Here is an 18,356-nt window from a genome sequence, read left to right on the forward strand (position 1 = left end):
GTAGAAAGCTGTGAGACAACAAGTGTTTGACATCAAATATCCAGTTGCTTCTACTGCGGCTGTGACTCCAAATTATATGAGTCTGTGGGGCTCGAGCCCAACAAATAATTCTCCTATTAACTAAACTCGCTCTCTAGCTTTCTTTAACCCGAAGGTTTATGGCTGCAGCAGCACAAGCCTTCCATCTGTGCCTATCCTAGGCAAGATCAATCCAATCTTTTCCATCCTTGCCGATTTCCTTTAGGTCCATCTCAACGTTATCCCTCCATCTTCGTCTTGGCCTCCCTACAGGTCCTTTACCATCAGGTTTCCCTCCCAACAAGAATCCTCCTCTTCTTTCCTCTCCCATTCTCCACCTAATTCTTCTTGATTTAATTTGCCCATTAATATATTCATATTTTATTCTAGAAAACGTCCCTGAGCTTAGGAAAACAAAATGTTCCATCATTTTATATTTAAAGAATTCTCACAACATAATTACTGAAGTCTTGTTATCAAAATATTTCAAAATAACTTGTTAAATATCAAATATGATACTTTTGAGTGTCCTATATTAATTATATTATCTGTGGTCACATCGTTATTAGGAAATTAAATGAGAAAAAGGACTTAAAAACAGGATGAGAACCGATAGGCATTAAGATCTCTCAAATCTCTTCAAATCTGTAAGTGTATTTTGTATTTTCCGGTGCTTTTTACCTGCGTATTTTGAGAGATCTTAATGCCTATCGGTTCTCATCCTGTTTTTAAGTCCTTTTTCTCATTTAATTTCCTAATAACGATGTGACCACAGATAATATAATTAATATAGGACACTCAAAAGTATCATATTTGATATTTAACAAGTTATTTTGAAATATTTTGATAACAGGACTTCAGTAATTAAGTTGTGAGAATTCTTTAAATATAAAATGATAAAACATTCTGTTTTCATAAGCTGAGGGACGTTTTCTAGTATAAAATATGAAAAGCAGTTGTCTTCGAGATAGGCAATTATAACTATAATAACAAAAAAAACAGTCACTATAAAATTCATACATTCTCAGAAATGACCTGAAAAGATTTCACGTTAACTGCCGGATGAAATTTTCAATATTCACTGACAGCACCGTTAATGCCATTGGGTAGTGTTTCTGTTGTAAAATAACTTCATGTTATCAAATTTCGAATTTGGTTTTTATTTTATCGATAAATCGAAATTATAGTGTGTCGGTCCCATGGGACCAACGCGGCGCCAACAGGAAAACATTCATTCAGTGCTCCACCGGCGATTGAAAAGCAACAATCAATTTTGAGCTTTATATTTGACCTGCTTAGTTAGAAGTATTCTAAGCAAATTGGTCTCTGAAAAAAGGCCGAAAAAGGGCAGCGAATGAAGTGAAAAAGGTTGTTACTTTTTGTGAAGGGTGTGAAGGTAAACCACATATGTGTGTTCCTTGCTTCAATAAAGTTCACGTGGAGTGATCACAGTTTTCAAGTGTTGACTGAAACTTTTCAAAACTTTTCAAAAGTTTTGTGAAAACATTTGCAATGCAGTAGTGTAACTCATTTCGCTTACAAAAATATGAATATTATGTACTGTAGCCTATGTGCTGTATTATATTTTTTTCCTATGTTCCCAAAATATATGCCATTATATGAATACCTATATAAAATGTATGCTAAAGATTATCTCGTAAGTTGGTGCATATTATAAAAAATATAAAATAATAGAAAAATATAAATAAAATATTAAAAAATAAAATGAAACACATATTTCGCATAATTGGTGAAAATAGAGTAAAGGCAACAAATGCAAATATTGTCCCCATTCTTATAGGGACGCCTCGCCAAGGCGTTACATAGGTGCAAATAGCCTCAGTGTTGATGCACCAATACCACTGTCTAATTATATATACAAATACCACAAATAAATTAAAAATAAATATATTAAAATGCTGTATTTAAATAATGAGGTCATTTACCCATAAGACGGTCTAAGGAATATACTACATGCTTCATATCAACAACAATAATAAATATATAAAAAAAATTGGCATAGCTGTTTATAAGTTGCCAAAAATGCATGTGCCGTTGGATTCTAGGGCGCCATGCCGGGACTTACCAATATGAAATATGCTTGCGCGAAGAACTGTTGGCCTGCCAGAGTGATTCGAATTAGACGTTACAACGTGGGTCCCATGGGACCAACGCGGCCTCATAAGAAATCTTGATGTCGGGCCCAAGGGACCCGCACGGCAGTTAACGTGTTAAAAGTTAAACATTATATTTTCTGGCCAAGGAACAAAAAATAAATTTAGAGCTAATCCTCAACCTACTAATGGCATATATTATTCCATTAAAAATAAATCTCCGAATTCGGCCCACACAATGCTCATGATAAGTTGGCGCCGCTGCACTGGGGGAAAAACACAGAAGATATATTGGAATGGTGTGACACAACAAGTGTTTGACAGCAAGTATCCAGTTGTATCTTTGTAGAAAATAGCTACTTTCGACTATTAAAAACTTTCATCTCTTAAAAACAAGAAGAAACACGGCAAACACAAGCGCTGCTCCACAAACGCGCGAACTACTTGTAGCCCTCCTTGCGCGTGTTGGCCAGCACAGTTTATTAGCCACCCGAAACGTTTGCCGCAAAATAAATTTAGTGACGCGCTCTGCTTGCTCCTAAGCACCGGATAACAGTCTCTAAAAAACTGTGCATCACTTTCTCCGTAAGATACTCGCATGGCGTGACACAGCTAGAGTAGCTGGCTGGATTTTGAGGTCACCTTATATAGATCATAAGTTACATTGCAACGGGTGTTTGCCAGTCAGTTACTTCGTGGCTTCCCAACAGGTGTCGTGCAGGTTCCGAGGTACGTGTGTTCGACGGGGAAACCGTCAAGTGAAGCCAAAATGAATTACGTAAGTACTACTTTTCTACTAAAATATTTATTTACTAAAAATACTTGTTAGAAATGCTCGATATGTATTTCATATTTATGTGTTTCTTGTTTTACGTCACTTTCCTGCTGAATTTATAAGTTAAATGAAATTGATGAAAGACCGTTAGACCAGGAAGAAATACATAGGATAAGCTGTTACGAGTTTGAGTTGGTGTTTTAAGTCCACTTTGTGCACAGGAAGGCTCATCGGGACTGGACCTACAGTTTTTTAAAGTGGGATCCGAACCACTATGTGCCTCCACGGGTATTGAACGCGGGACCCCTTGATTACAAGGCGACGACGCTACCATTGCGCCATCGGGGAGGCCTGCTGTTACGAGTAATTCTTTGAACTATGTAATCTAGTAATTGCCTATTTTTGGAACGAGCGGGAAAGGAATATGTTATCTCCCACTCTTATTCCTTACCAACGCATCGCCAGGTGCTTGGGCTTGCCTAGAGTTGTATTCTTGCTCGAGAAGGATTAGCACAAGGCCAGTGTTGATACATGCTTCGGAAACATGGAGTACATCTAAAAGAAGAGGAACAGGTATGGACGTCCACAATATTTTTTCCAGAGAGGGGTCAGCATGGTAATTTTTCCCAAGTGGGGGCAAACGGGACATATTTCCACCCATAATAGTGTTGCCCCCCAAGAAAACACACTTCAGTCTGAAGTTATCATGTTCCTGCAACGCCCTTGTAACTGTGACCGATTATATGTGTGAAATAAATAATTTTAGGTTGACATTCATTTTCCAGTGGGGTGGGGGGGGGGCATGCCCTCCTTCCGGACGTTCATGGGAATAGGCATTGGAGACTTTTGAGTGGAAAATATTTCGTAGATCACTGGGCATATCACATAGAAAAGGATTTACCAAGGAACCATAGGAGTTGTACAAAGAACCAACAATGGTGATTGGGATGGATGAAGCAGTTGGACGGGAATGAACAAGACATATCATTAGTATAAGTAGTAGTTATCCTCATGGTGGGGTATTAATTTGTAACCCAAGTGGACATAGATAAGGAGCATGACCAAGGTTGATATAGGCGAATAATGTCGACTTTAGTGTGGACATTTGAGAATGGTGCAGCGGAGACTCATGACAACAGGTGGAAGGGTGAGTTAAGGTTCAGTAATCCACTGTAGTCCCATGATGAGCATGATAAAACGGCTCTCACAAATACCAACGTCCAAGCCGGAACTCGAAATTATATGAAATCCAGAGACGGATTAACTCGGTGTCGGGACCATGAGTAGAGAGCTCAACGCATCACTTCGTTTGGGATTACAGGTAAAATAGTGATTAACGTGTAGCTACCACTTCCATTTTTGAAGTTGGCAAATGAGGATCTTATCAATAAATTTGTTGCCACAACTTTTCGAGAGGGACTGGAATTGTAAAGGTGAATAGTATAGAGCTGCGTTCTAGGGAAGAGGGGGGCGACATATACCCAATAAGAGATTTTATATATTTAAAACTTTCCAGTCTCAAAAATGATAATCAGGGTGCATTTACCACTGTGTTTACCCCCTCCCCCCGTTCTTTATTGCTTTAATTTGAAAATGTTGATTTTCTCTAAATTTCGGAGATGGGCTGTAGCCCCATCAGCGCCCCCTCCGTACGCCAGTGTCAGTAGCTACGGTCATTCATATGGAGTCGTGTTTCACTGTTACGGTCATGTGAAGCTAAAATGAGTATGTTGTAAACCATACTTCATATAAATATGTGATGCTTAATTATTCTGTTGTCCGCACAAAATTTCTGCTTTAGAAAATTATAGTGAATGGTGAAGATGCGCTATTTTGGAAAGGAGAATGCGCCATAGACTTTGCGGGTGGGATGCATTTCATGTTCTAATTTGTTGTATTACAACTGTACTATTTCTATTACAGGTATGGTTGCTTCTAGTAGCAACCACAGCTGTTCCCGATGTATTCTGCAGAAGTATTTACCTAGGTGAGGATTTTATAGAGCTCAATGTAAAATATTGTTTTGCAAATTCATTTATAAACGAGCATTTTCTATTTTAATATTTATATTTAACAATACCATTTATTTTCTCGTTAGCTAATGAACAAGCAGATTAGAATAGAAAATTCCAATTAACAGTCTCAGATAATAACTAAAGCAATCAGGTGGACAGTACTGTGGTTTAGAAACCTAGTGGATACACCTAGGGCAGATCTAGGGTATTTATGCACAAGTCTAGAATTTGGAACACTGGAATACAGGAACAGTGGAGCTCGGGACATTCTGGCCGCTAGAACTCTGGAACACACTGACACAGGAACACGGAATATTAGGAAGTAGAATTCGGAACTTCGGGGGCAAAGTCGGAATGTTTTTCATCCAAGACAAAAACTGTCCAGGATTATTTGCTAAATAACTGTTACATTTGCGAAATCATAAATATTATTATTTATCACTTAGCTCCTCAAGTCTTAGGATGTTAACAAAAGTATCCTTAACTTGTAAATTTTAACAAACCTGAAACTTGGGGGGGGGGGGAAGCCCCCACCTTGCCCCCGCCAAGTAGTGGGATCTCAAATATGGATCGTAATGTGAAACACGCACTGAAATTGAAACTTAAGTGAACACAGTCATCATGTTAATGTTAAAATGAGGTTTACTGTATGTTACCAATACACAGTGGTATATGATAATGAAATAGATGACTGTGGGCTGAAACTGCCAGGACGGATATTTACATACGTCTATGTGTCTACTATTATTGTGAGATTAAAATATTTAATTGTATACGCTCGAAAGTGTGATGGTCAGAAATCAGAGTCGCTGAGATGGGACTGTCGTCCGTGCAGCCTCCAAATTTGAATTTTAACGGTGGGTCTTTCTCGAATAAGAGCAGGAAGGGTTAAGCGACTTGCAGCCTAAGCTGGCAACCACTTAGAAAGATGGCGATAACATGGCGAAAGATGGCGATGAAAGCGAATTAATATAAACTCAATAATGTTTTTCGAATATTTTTGTCAATTGGAATAGCTACTTAGGTCCTAATATTCTGAATATTTTCAAAATCTTTTCCCGTTAATCATTTACTAAACTCAACTTTCACAAATAACTTTATTGTCAGTGTGCCACAGTATTTCTAAATAGTATATATAAGTACCCCTTGTTTATTTTTATGCTTATATTCATAACATCAAAGCCAATGGGAAGGTTAGTGCATGAGGTTCCGCTTAAATAAAATCAGGGTATGGTACACTTCCTGTACGTCACAGTCTACTTCCTGAGTAATCACCTACGTTCGTTTTATTAATTGGCTTCTCCGTGTGTCATAATTCACGCTCAATTACTTTGTGATCTACTTCAGCCAGTTGCGGCGATTAGGAGGGGGGGGGGGGGTAGTTGCGTCCACAACTTTTCGCCACTTTTGTACCCGCACTATGCTAAACCTTATCTACAAAGGGAAATATACTGTCTTTGCCCTCCCAGTTTTGGCACCTTGGCCCCCAGTTTTTGAACCCAATCGCCGCCACTGACTTGTGGTGCTATTCTTGTCATAGGCTAAGTAAGTGTGAAGAGAGATCTATTCTACATTTGTAAGGTTTTTGCAACATTTGCAATATCAAGATATTTTTGTTTCATTGCATGACGTTTGGATCTCCACTTTACAATGTGGCGGAGTGATTACCACAGCGCGCTACGACGCCAGAGGTCCCGTGTTCGAATACCGGTCTACGAATGGGTATTCTTTGTGAGTGTCCCTTCATCAGTTTTATCCTGTTATCGCTCGTCCTCATCTTCACGATTAGCCGAAAGTTGCAGAAAGGGAAGTAAAATAAACCAAATTAATGTATTGCTTCCGAATATCAATGAAAGTGCTTCTTATATCCTAGTTGTTGACAACTAATTTCAACTTAATATTTTTGTCAACAAGCGTAGACATTTTCCAACTTTACTCTTTATGATTGTCATAATTTATTTGTTAATATTTAATTTCAGGGGTACATATTAATTAATATAAATCGTTGGGATCGAAGCATGAACTTTAAAGAAAGGGGAGAATTTTCCTGGCAACGGTCTCACGATAGTTGAGAAAACCACTGATTTCGGTAATCTTCGATTTTTATAATGAACTGGAAATTGGGGGTGGGGGGCAAGTGCTCCTCCTTGCCCCCGCCAAGTTACGCCTATGACTAATTGTAACAAAAGAGGAGTGACCGGTGTCCGACGTCAATTAGAGAAGTGAAGAAGAAGGAAATGGAGCAGGGGAAGAGTGATTAGTCACAGCATATGTCAGAGTATCATAATCCATGTGGAACGTTCATTTTTTCATAAAGTGGGTCAGCTTCGTTGTTGTCAGTGTAAACGAGTGCTCGCATTATGATGAGAACACGGATCCTAACACAATGAAAGGAGAAATTCAAAATATCACCGCGTTTCTCTTGTACTGAAGATGGTTTTACACACAAGATCATACCATGTAGGTCAAATTTGAACGGTGTGTGACTCGCTGTAGTACAACATCCCCATTCCCATTCAATGTAAAACATACGATGAGTTAATGCATTGAAATTACCGGATCATATCAAGATCCGTGCAACATACAGTACACACTAGTGTGGCAATTATGTTCAATCTTTATAAATGTTGCCAAGTAAAATGACTTCTCAGTTTTCTAATTTATTTTCATACACTGGAAGAAAATATAGTTCGACACGTACCCTAATTGGGCTTCTGATTCGTCCGTGAATCACCAGCAATCCGACTTTCAGAGAGGCTTATGGTAACGTTAATTTGTGCAGGATTTCTTTAAGCTATATCTTTTGGAATAAAAGGTTATTCATTCTCTTTTTAAGCTTTTATTCAAGCTTTGATAATGTACAAATACTTTGAACCAGATTGAGTTTGTAAGTGAAAACCTATTAACTATACCGAGGCTTTTAACCCCGTTATTTTGGCAATGCAAGTGTTCCCCAGAGTTTACAGAAAATGCTCTGTTTATACATAAATTTTGTTCACACATAACTTACTATCCGTCACAAAAATATTGAGCCCTCTGTTTACGTGCTTGTAAAATTGTACTCCGTGGGAAGAAAAAATTCAAATATATCTCATTGGAAAGCTACAAGTGTCTACTTTTAGAAAAAAGCAAGAGAAATTGATTTTAGCTCTGTCTGTTCTCTATTCAAACAAAAATGTTCGTAAAAGTGTAGTTTTTTCATGTGTGTCTTATGTAAGTCGAATTCAATAGTGTGTAGCTTCTTGAAAACCAGTCGTAAAAATGTGAAATTTCTTGTGATTGAAACTTGTTTATGTGTAAATATCTCGGCCATATAAAATGTTGCTATCATTTGTAGAACAGCCAATATTAATGTTTAATAACAGTGTTGCAATCTCGGTAATGGTCAGCCCAATGGCGATGCAAAGCATATCTAAATAATGAGCATGGAATAAAAATCAAATTTTTATGGCTTATCTTTTCATATTCTGCGAATTGAAAACGACAGACAGAATTGTTTCTCTTGGCAACCGGCTCGCGCGTTTTTCGCCTCGTTGCTACGACGAAGTGCGCTTTGTTACCACGCGCCGCCGGCAGCCCTTTAAACTTTGCGTTCAGCCAGCAGCTTTGACACGGAAAGTAAGCATTGTAAGCATTGCACAGAGAAGCATTGTTCAGATGCTGTAATTGACGAATGCAGATTTTCTTTTATCACTCTTGTGTTCCTACCATATAGCCTGAACTCGCACGCATACATAAGATCCCTTACATGCACTTTTTCTTGCTGTTTTCCTTTGTTATGAAGTTGCTGTTGCTGTACATCGCAGGCACGTAATTTTTTTTTTATACAGAGGAGACTGCGAAGCCAGCAGTCATGGGTTCTCAATATTTGGTAAAATATTTCATTGCCTTCATCAAATCAAGCTCATCGTTGCACTTACTCTTTTTAAATGAGCGACATAAAATTATACGGAGAAAATGACGTTCGTATAAAGATTGGATAAAAGCTACAATATATAACAATAACTAAAGTATGCAAAGAAAATGTATTTCATTCATAATATGATAAATTGTTTATTCATTATTTTACACTGCCACAATGTTTTGGATCGGACCAACGGAACGCACTTCCAGTATTCCCGCAGCGAAGCGGCAACACTGTGCAAGTCACCTGCAGCCCGCGGAGTCTGAGATTGACCGCATCTCGCCATACGTCATCCGCGCGTTTACCATATTAGGAGTGGTCAATAATAATTTATATCTGTGGTCATACTCGAGATACACATGTTAAACTTCTGGATTTGGATCAAATGTGTCATATAAACGGCTTTTTACAATTTAATTGAATTTTCAATTACGCATTTCAAGATTGCACGTTTGCCTAAAATTTCAATTTTTGAAGCATCTAGTGAAGATCTGCATTTGACTTCTTCCACAGAGATACAAAAACAATCCGTCCTCACGTACAAAAAATCTCAATAATATATCAATTGTGGATTATGAACTGCATGATGTTAAGTTCCCCGTTCTTGCAAACTGGAAGAAAAACTACACTTTTGAGCGAATTTTTAATTATAATACGAAAATGCAACGAAGGATAATTTTTAGATGACGCTTATTAGAAAATAGATACTTCAAGCTTTCCAATGAGGTGTATTTGACTTTTCCCCACCCACGGAGTACAATTTTACAAGCACGCAAACAGAGGGCTCAATATTTTTGTTACGGATAGTATTCCAGTTGTTCCCAGTCTTCGTAGCCTGCGGAACGGTAAATACTTTTTTAAAAGTCGATGACCCGATCTCAACAATTTTATTCGTAAATATATTAAACTTTACACATTAATTAACACGTACGTTTAAAATTTAATATAAATTATGACACAATCGTACAGAGTATTTGGTCGAATATAAAAGTTGGTTTATATCAGTTGACTGGATTTAATGGAATATTTGAGCAGTAAAACAAGATTCTTAAACCGAAGGCTGATAATAACAGCACACATCATAAACACATTTTAGCGAAGTTATATACATTATTTCAAACCTTCTTAATAAGTATGCCTTTTGTGCAATAACTTAAAGAGTTACACCTACATAATTAGCCGCTTAAAATGGAGTAACACCACGCTTTTTCAGGATTAAAGATATAACGTTAAACTTAATTCAAAGTTTTGTAGAAAATTAATCAATTGAATAATGCTTGGATTGTACTGAATATTAGTACAAACTTACTTTTAGCGTTACTTTTACAGTTCATTACATTGAAATGGAATATTCGAACATTAAATTCTTTTCATGTAATAACGATGACGTGTACCTAACCAGTAGTATACGTTCGTGTCATATATTCATTAATATTTGGATTATTACTTTGTTATTGGCGTACAATATAGTTCATATGATACTTCAATATCACACGCAGAAGTCATAATATTTACAAATGCATAGAGGTATTTTGTAAGTTGCAATGATTGTTTACCTACATACCGAGGCAAAATAATTAAAAATTATACGTGTACATATTTGTAATTAAAAAGTCAAAAAACATCAGTCCTTCGTCTATAGGTCATGCTTGAAATGTAATGGATCCAGTTCAATGATATATAGTGCATATTGTTACAGTTATAACTTTAGATATGTAACGGGAAACGGTATACGTGACAGACAATTATAATTATTTACGCATGGCTTTCCACGAAATCGTTCAATCATAATTCCTGTATTCACGAGTTCAACGCTGTGAATATCATTAGTGGCACGTTCGGAATTTAATGTTTATGCTTCCATTTTGGGAATACAGTGATGCGTTACAAATAAAAAGTAATTTAAAATGATAATAAAAAAGCATTAACTTTTGACTTCCTTTTACAAGTTGTGAAACTAGTTATTCTTGCCGAGTAATGATTGTTTTACGATTCAGTTGAGGGAATTTTCAATGGTACTTATTACAATAGGCTACCAATAATAATTTATCAGTATTTCTTCGAAAGATTGAACTCTTGGGTATGGGGCCAAGGGGAGATATTTGACAATTCGTAAACAAAAGGAAAAACTTACATAAATGTTTGCCTCCCGTTTTCATTGCCTTTATTTCATTTCCTCTGTTTCTTATCAATTCTTCTTAAATTATTTCTTCTGTTTATTTCTCTCTTCTCTATTTTTATTATTTTTGTCCATTTAACCCTCCACTTTCTTCTAACCTGTATTTCTTTTTTAAACAGTCTAGATTTCTTTTTTCCTCTAAGTACTTTTCTTCTTCACGCACTGCGTTCTTCATTTTATTATTCCATTTTCTTCTCCCCTTCTCTCCCTCCATCATACTTGGACAAAGTCTCTATAAATCACATACTCTAAAGAACAAACCACATATAACAGCCTCATACTTTTTCAGCTTAGGACACTAAAATTGAAAATTAAATATTAAAGAGGGGCTTTTCCCAAAAATTATATTGAGGCAAATCATTGACATATCTAATCACTTCCAACCACTGCATTTTAAATTCCCATAGATACTACTGTAAAATTTTGAATGAAGGCCAAATATTTCTGATCGTATTATTGTTAAATTTGTGTGTGTACTTTCGATTAGGTTTCTTGACAGATCACTACGTCTTCTTACACTTTTCTTTCTTCCTTATAAATTTACACTTTTCGAAAATTTGTTTACTTTAATACTTCAATGATTTCCTTACAATTTCAGCTCGCTCTTGCATGAACTAAAGTAATGATTCATACAAATAACGACTAATTTTATTTTATTTTGTAAAACTGTTTATCATATCTAACCTTTCTTTTAATTCATTTGACATATTATGTAATATACACTTTTAGATTCTTATTTTTATATTTGTTTTCTGTTCATTACTATGCTCATTATTAATGTCTTACGTTAGTGTAATTCTATTTTCAATGTAGTGACATGTTCAAAAACATCTTAAGTATTTTGTAAACGCTTTTTTCTCTATCTTTTGTATTTTTAATAAAATCACCAAACCTTGTTTCGTTTTCAGTATACTAGAACATGTTTAAAGACATCTTCAGTATTTTGTTGTCTTCATGTTTTCACTATCGTTGAAGTTTCCAGAAAACTTTGCAGTGTACCATGCTTTCTTTTCACTTTTCACATCTGTGGTCTTCTGTTTCATTGCAGGCGGTGTAAACGGGAGGATGCGTCAAACTGAGAGTAGGTATTTTATGATAGTGTAATTTGAAGTAATGAGCTGTGGGAAAGGTATTCAGTCTCTACCAGGATTAATTTATACCTGATAAAACGAAAATAAATAACTGCATTGTATTGTGTTGACGATTCATTCATGACTAAACTGTGAATTCACATGTATGTCTTATTTTCAAAAGTGTTATTAGAATAATTTCTTCCTATAGGAATTCACGGTGATGAATTTTTTATACTAATAAATTCACACCTTAGAACACCAGTCTATAAAAATATATTATTTATTGTATATGTTTATTATATATTAATTAGATGTAATAGAAATAAAAACAATGCAGGCGAAAACAAAAACAGAAGTCCAACAATAAAAAAATTGGTTTACCGGTCGTAAAACAGCTAACATGGGTGAATACGTCATGGGCTTCTCTTTAATTGGCACCAGTTTTGTCAAAAAACTGAATTTTGTGGTAACATAACATGTAATTTAATATTCTGATAAATATTTTAAAGCAAAAATCTTGGTAAAATGATTCATATAATTAGATTTGAACAACTTTTAATCATTAGCATGTTTGAAGCATCGGTATTGGTTGGAATATTCGAGAATATCGTCATCGGTATTGGTTCAAAGTGGTATCAGTTCAGCCCTAATATTTACATGTTTCAACTTAGGATACAATTAAACATATTTTCTTTGGTTTGTATACATTTCGATCGGGGTTCAAACCCATTCCTTATGTACGGTATTGAGACAAGTGTCAATGGTACTAAATTATGTTGATTTAAGTGTTAATTTAGCATATGAATTTGTCATTGCGAATGGAAACATTTTCAATATTATTTTTTGCTTTCCAGGTGATGGTCTTATGGAACATCATGTCGGCAAGTACAATTTCAGACCATTTCCAGTTGTTATCAAATCTTCTCCCATTGAAAAATTTCACATAAAGACACCAGAATTTTTCAATGACTTTCATCTCCATCGTCACGTGAAACCTGACGGTGCTGTTGATTACCACGTGGACAAGTTTACTTTCAAACCTCCGATGTTTACAGATTCTGTGTTCAAACATAATAGCCTATATTCATTGCCAACGGACAAACGTTACGACAAACCAATTTATAGTAAAGACAAATTATACAGTGTGTATAATGACGAACCTTCGAAACCGCAGTTTGTTAAGGTTAATGGGAAGGATAAATTCGTGAAAGATTTCTATCCAGAAAAACATTCAGTTAAGCAAGACATCTTCAAGGAAAAGATTTGGAGGAAGCCACAAAATAAGAAACAAAAATTTGGAAACAGTTACGAAAAGCATGACCAGATAACAGATGCTGAAGCTATATACACAGACGGTGGTGATTTCAGGCAAGGGGACATTTCGTTAGAGGTTTACAAGAAGCTCTTAAATGAGAGCTTTGGCGGTTACTCAAAAAACAAGCAAATTACACAGTACGTCGACTCGATCCCGCACCAGACTAACTTAGATTCAGTGAAGAACCCTGTTCTAAGTGCAGCTGATAGTCATTTCGAGGGTGACCATTCTAGTGAGACTCTGTACAGTCCTAGCAACTTTCAGCACAATGAAAAATCTTTTCAGAAAGAGCCGCTCTTCGAAGACCAGATGGCCCATTCTCCAAGATTTTCTCCAGAGCATCGACACGATCAGTTCCAACCCCCAATTTACGACGCACGACCGCAGTTCGAGAAGGAGTGGCCCCCTTCCAATCACCTCGCTAAAGGTCCCGAAGTTTCAGACAAGCAGTGGAGCGGTATCAATGAACCGAAAAGAAACCCGTCTCCTGGAATAAACTATCAAATGTTTGGAGTTGAAGATGCGATCAGGTACAATCCAGATTACCAGGGTAAAGTTGGAATGGGGACCATCTCCGCTTTTGGAAACTACTATCAAGTAGCGCCACAGCTGAATTCTCACACTGTGCCTACCGCAGCTAAGAACCATGCTCCTGTTGACAATGTCCCGTTCGAGTCTGAGAAGAAGCCTATAGTGGTTCCTGAACCACCTGCACCCGTGAACCTTAACACTCACAACTATGGTCACGACATGGACACAGCAATGTCCGAACATTTCAACTACCCATTCAAAGACAATCACCAATTTGCAACTTACAATGAGAATCACTATTCAGGAATGAACCAAGATCAGCATAATCAGTACGAGTACAAGCCCAGCGTTCACAAAAAGCAGTTGCAGAAATCTACCCATGATGGAATGACTGCGGTGGTGATAAACCCCAACGCTGCACCAGAGCTTCCAACTTACCAATCGCACGACGGCCCGTTCCAGAAGGAACTCGACAGTTCTGCCTATGAAGGTGGTAAAAACACCGGATTTCCATCGGAAGCAAGCAACAACGGACACTTTCATCCCAATCCTATGGACACGAAGCACTCCGACTACATCAAACGCATGGAAGAGATCGGCAGAAGTGACGTCATTGTCAACGGCCACCAGGCGCCGTTCACTCCCAGGAGGAGGAAGGTCAAGGGAAAGAGGAAAGGGATGGCGAAGTATCATCACAAGGCGGCAGATTCCGGCAGCCAAAGACATCACTGGAAAGGCTTCGGCGAAATCCACATCCGCGGGAGTGAGGCTGGTAAGGATCAGGCGAAGGACTTCTCCAATACTCCCAGTGACCATTGGGACAACATTCAGGAGCGCGACCATCAGGAACACACGGAAAGCCCTTTCAACAACTTCAAGGACGCAGGAAATAGTTTCCACTCCAAGGAAAACGGCGTGAAGGGATCAGATATGTCCAACGAAGCCATCTATAGAGGTAATTACAATTTATTTTTAATATGAAACGTTTGCTTTATCAATCTCATTGTCGAATTAATCTTTCAACATTGTTAAATCATGTTGGATTCCGGTTTTTATAAAATATTTTTTACTCATTATGAGGAAATCCAATCCAAGTACAGAGAAACTAAATTTGGTGGAATTTGAAAACTGTAAGTTATTGATAAATATTTACATACATTTAGTATAACTCACAAGTCACATTGTTAACGTTAAAATATTTTTTTCTTACTGGAAGGCAAGGGTTAGTTTGATATCATGCGGCTATGAATTACAGTACCAAGGAAGATTTACGAACATTGTTACTTGTAATAATGTGCATAAAATATCAATCAGGAAGTTACTTTTAGCAATTAGATCTCACATCCTTTTTGGTTATTCAATAACTATTCAATTCTTTATCCTTTTATATTAATTTCCTTGCCCGAACAGTTGATTTATATTTTTTTGTGATCTTTACTACACCTAAGCTAGATAATGAGTACTTGCTGTTATATCACTATTCTTATATTGTCTTTTTACCTATTCGTGTCATAATATCAATACAATATTAATGAATTTACATATTTTAATATTAGCCGCCCCCCGTGGCGGAGTGGTTAGCACATCGCACCCGGGTACGAATTCCGGCCGTGGGCATGGATATTTGTGTGTCCATTCGTCAATTTCATCATATCATCACTCATCCCCATCTTAGCAAATTAGCCAAAAGTGGCACAAGAAGTGAAGTAAAATAAAGCAAATCAATCAATCAATACATTAATATGTTAATTTAATACAATTATAATATAATTTTAATTTATACGTGTGCATTATTATTATTATTTGAGACACTTGGTCCGGAACCCCCCCCCCCTTCCCCCAACGAGATATATTAAAAAGTGCATAATTGTTCCAAAGGTCACTCTAAGATACTGTAATTTTCCAGGTGCATTTGACGACAGCCAAGAAGTGTTGCCACGCAACGAAGGAGCCCATCAGGAGCAGCTTCCTTCCTGGTTCCCTCCGGAAGGGGTTGGCCACATTGCGAAGAACATAAAATGGCCTCTCGCTCTTTGACCAAAACGGGTCAAAGCGCAGATGAAGTCAGCAACATTGAGTGCCAAAGATGTAGAATTGTAATCTCATGTTTCGAAAAGGTGTACTACTTTGTTGGGAAATCCCGTACTATTCAATTTTGTTTCCGAATGTCACAAGGAGGTACTCTGTAACGAACATTTTCCACACTTGCGATATAACTGAGCTTGAAAATAACCTAGGCAATTGCAATGTGTTACACACAAGGTTACAATTTAAAATTTCATCATACTTGGAACTGAAGAGAGTACCAAACCAAGTAAACATAAAAAAATGTCTAAATCATCAGTTTTGTTGTATTTATATTGTTATGTCGTTTTTAGTTGCTTTTAAATACTTAATGTTAATAAAATAATACACGTTGTTCAGAATAATCACATTTTATTCCCCTGAATTTAGACGCTGTGTGTGCTAAATATACACATGGCCACATCATTACAAATATTTTTTTAAATAGGAAAAATTCATTGTTGTTATAGCCTCAAAATTTTAATTTATACTTAGTCGTCTTTATTTGTACGATTCATCGAAATTGTAATACTGTAGATAGACTGATTTTAGTCTGTTGGCAATACTAATTATACGTATGTTTTGTAAACACACATTTATTATAAAAATGTCCGATTTTATTTTCGTACTTAGAATAGGCATATTTGTAACACTTCTGTATCTTTCAAAGTGGACGACAATATCTTAAATGCAAGAAAAATTAAGTTAAAATAAATGAGCAAATAATTAATACCGATAGAAACAATGCTTCTATCTGAATACAACAGTAAGTGAAGCTCTTTTAAGTGAAATATAGTGGTAGAAAGAATTGTAAACAAAAATATCAAAACTTTCCCCTTCAAATAGGAGGGAGAATAACAGATCAAAGCGTATTAAGAAACATACACATGATTGCTGTTTCACATATTTATGTGAATTTTAATGAAGATTCTTTGGAATTATATAAGTTCACTAAATGTAATGTTAATCTTGAAAAATGCCAATCACAAAATATCCTAGTCTCGAAATTTGCGTCGCAGTTCTCTTTTGAGGTAATAGCTACACTAACAAAAATTAACAAATTCTAAGAGTAATTATTTAAATTAATTTTTGAACATTTGTATTCATTTTAATGTTCCATTTTTCTTAGATTTATCCCTCCATGATATGATTATTCATATTCAAAAATTAAAAGAATATGGTTTAACTTATATGTGAAACATGTAATGTTCATGTGACAAATATGTACTTGTTAAACTAATAAAAACTTCCTATACCAGAGCCAGAACTTCGAAGATATGTGAAACATTAATATCAATTGTATCAAACATGATAATCCACTGTTTATATTAAGATGAAGATTCCAGTGTTTTTATTATTTATTTTGAGTAAAAGTTTTTATTTTTCGATATGTGTAATCGATCCTATTAACACCGAAAAGTGCCTAAATAAAATATGGTTTGAAAATAAGTGTTACAATTTATTATTAGAATATAGGAAATGAACTGTAAGTGACCTATTACTTGTTTTTATTGATTGATTGATTTGGTGTTTTAAGTCCACTTCATGCACAGTAAGGCTAATCAGGACTGGACCTACAGTTTAAAGTGGGATCCGAATTACTATGTGCCTCCCCCGGGTATCGAACCCGGGACACCTTGATTACAAGGCAACGAAACTACCACTGCGCCATCGGGGAGGCCCTCAACTTGCCTTTACACGTTTCATTCTTCGGAATGGTTATCTCTAGCGATTCAAGAACACATCGTGAATTTGAAACCACGTGCACATTCGATTCATATGTTTCTCATATTCAATCTCAAGAACGTAATGTGTTTCAGTGTGTATGTGAATTTATGCATATGTCCCCGAACAACACCTACTTCAAAACGACCATCATCAATTAATATTCGGAACTATGCTTTCCCTACGGTGAGTTTCAGTTCATTCGCTTTATTATCATCATTCATCCCCATTGTCGTCATTAGTCAAGAGAGAAAAACGGCTTAAAAAAAACTTAATCATCATCATCTAGTGAATTGCTAATGAGAAGGATGAATTGCCATTTGAATCAGGATTTAGTTTACAAATTCTCAAAATTACAGCATTTATAGTCTCTTAGTTGTATTGACTGTATTATAAGGACAACAAATGATGAGCCCCCTCAGATTGATTTGTCCACACTTAAAACAATGGCAAATCGGGCATATGCCCCAATCGGCCAAGTGTGGAACCCTGTCTAATCCAAGATTTTTGTAAAAATGCCCTGAAACTACAGTGTACAAATGATGAGCCCTCTCAGATTGATTTGCCCACACTTACAAAAGTTGCATCAGCCAGATTTTTGTCCATAAACTTGTTAAAAATTGATATTTTTTTTGGCTACACT

At 36.3% G+C, this 18,356-nt stretch overlaps 1 protein-coding gene across 2 annotated transcripts; it reads left to right on the top strand.

Annotated features, from left to right (window-relative positions):
* Nucleotides 1-2,819: 2,819 nt before the first annotated feature.
* LOC145997082 (uncharacterized) lies at nucleotides 2,820-17,437 on the top strand. 2 transcript variants are annotated; one of them, XM_083133701.1, is made up of 5 exons: nucleotides 2,820-2,910; nucleotides 4,831-4,894; nucleotides 12,054-12,086; nucleotides 12,933-14,879; nucleotides 15,831-17,437. In XM_083133701.1, exons 1-5 carry the CDS (start codon nucleotides 2,902-2,904, stop codon nucleotides 15,959-15,961), a joined length of 2,184 nt encoding a protein of 727 aa, XP_082989827.1. In that variant the 5' UTR covers nucleotides 2,820-2,901; the 3' UTR covers nucleotides 15,962-17,437. The 2 variants fall into 2 exon arrangements, with proteins under 2 accessions (XP_082989827.1, XP_082989828.1); XM_083133702.1 differs by lacking the exon at nucleotides 12,054-12,086.
* Nucleotides 17,438-18,356: the final 919 nt, after the last annotated feature.

The sequence above is a fragment of the Lepisma saccharinum genome, chromosome 13, assembly GCF_977018435.1.
Source record: "Lepisma saccharinum chromosome 13, izLepSacc3.1, whole genome shotgun sequence".
In the NCBI taxonomy this organism is placed as follows: domain Eukaryota; kingdom Metazoa; phylum Arthropoda; class Insecta; order Zygentoma; family Lepismatidae; genus Lepisma; species Lepisma saccharinum.

Bases quoted from the DNA above. Each gene is read 5' to 3' on its own strand.
- LOC145997082 (XM_083133701.1), top strand. The intron at 12,087-12,932 runs GTAGGTATTTTA...TTTGCTTTCCAG, and splicing joins GAGGATGCGTCAAACTGAGA to GTGATGGTCTTATGGAACAT. The intron at 14,880-15,830 runs GTAATTACAATT...GTAATTTTCCAG, and splicing joins CAACGAAGCCATCTATAGAG to GTGCATTTGACGACAGCCAA.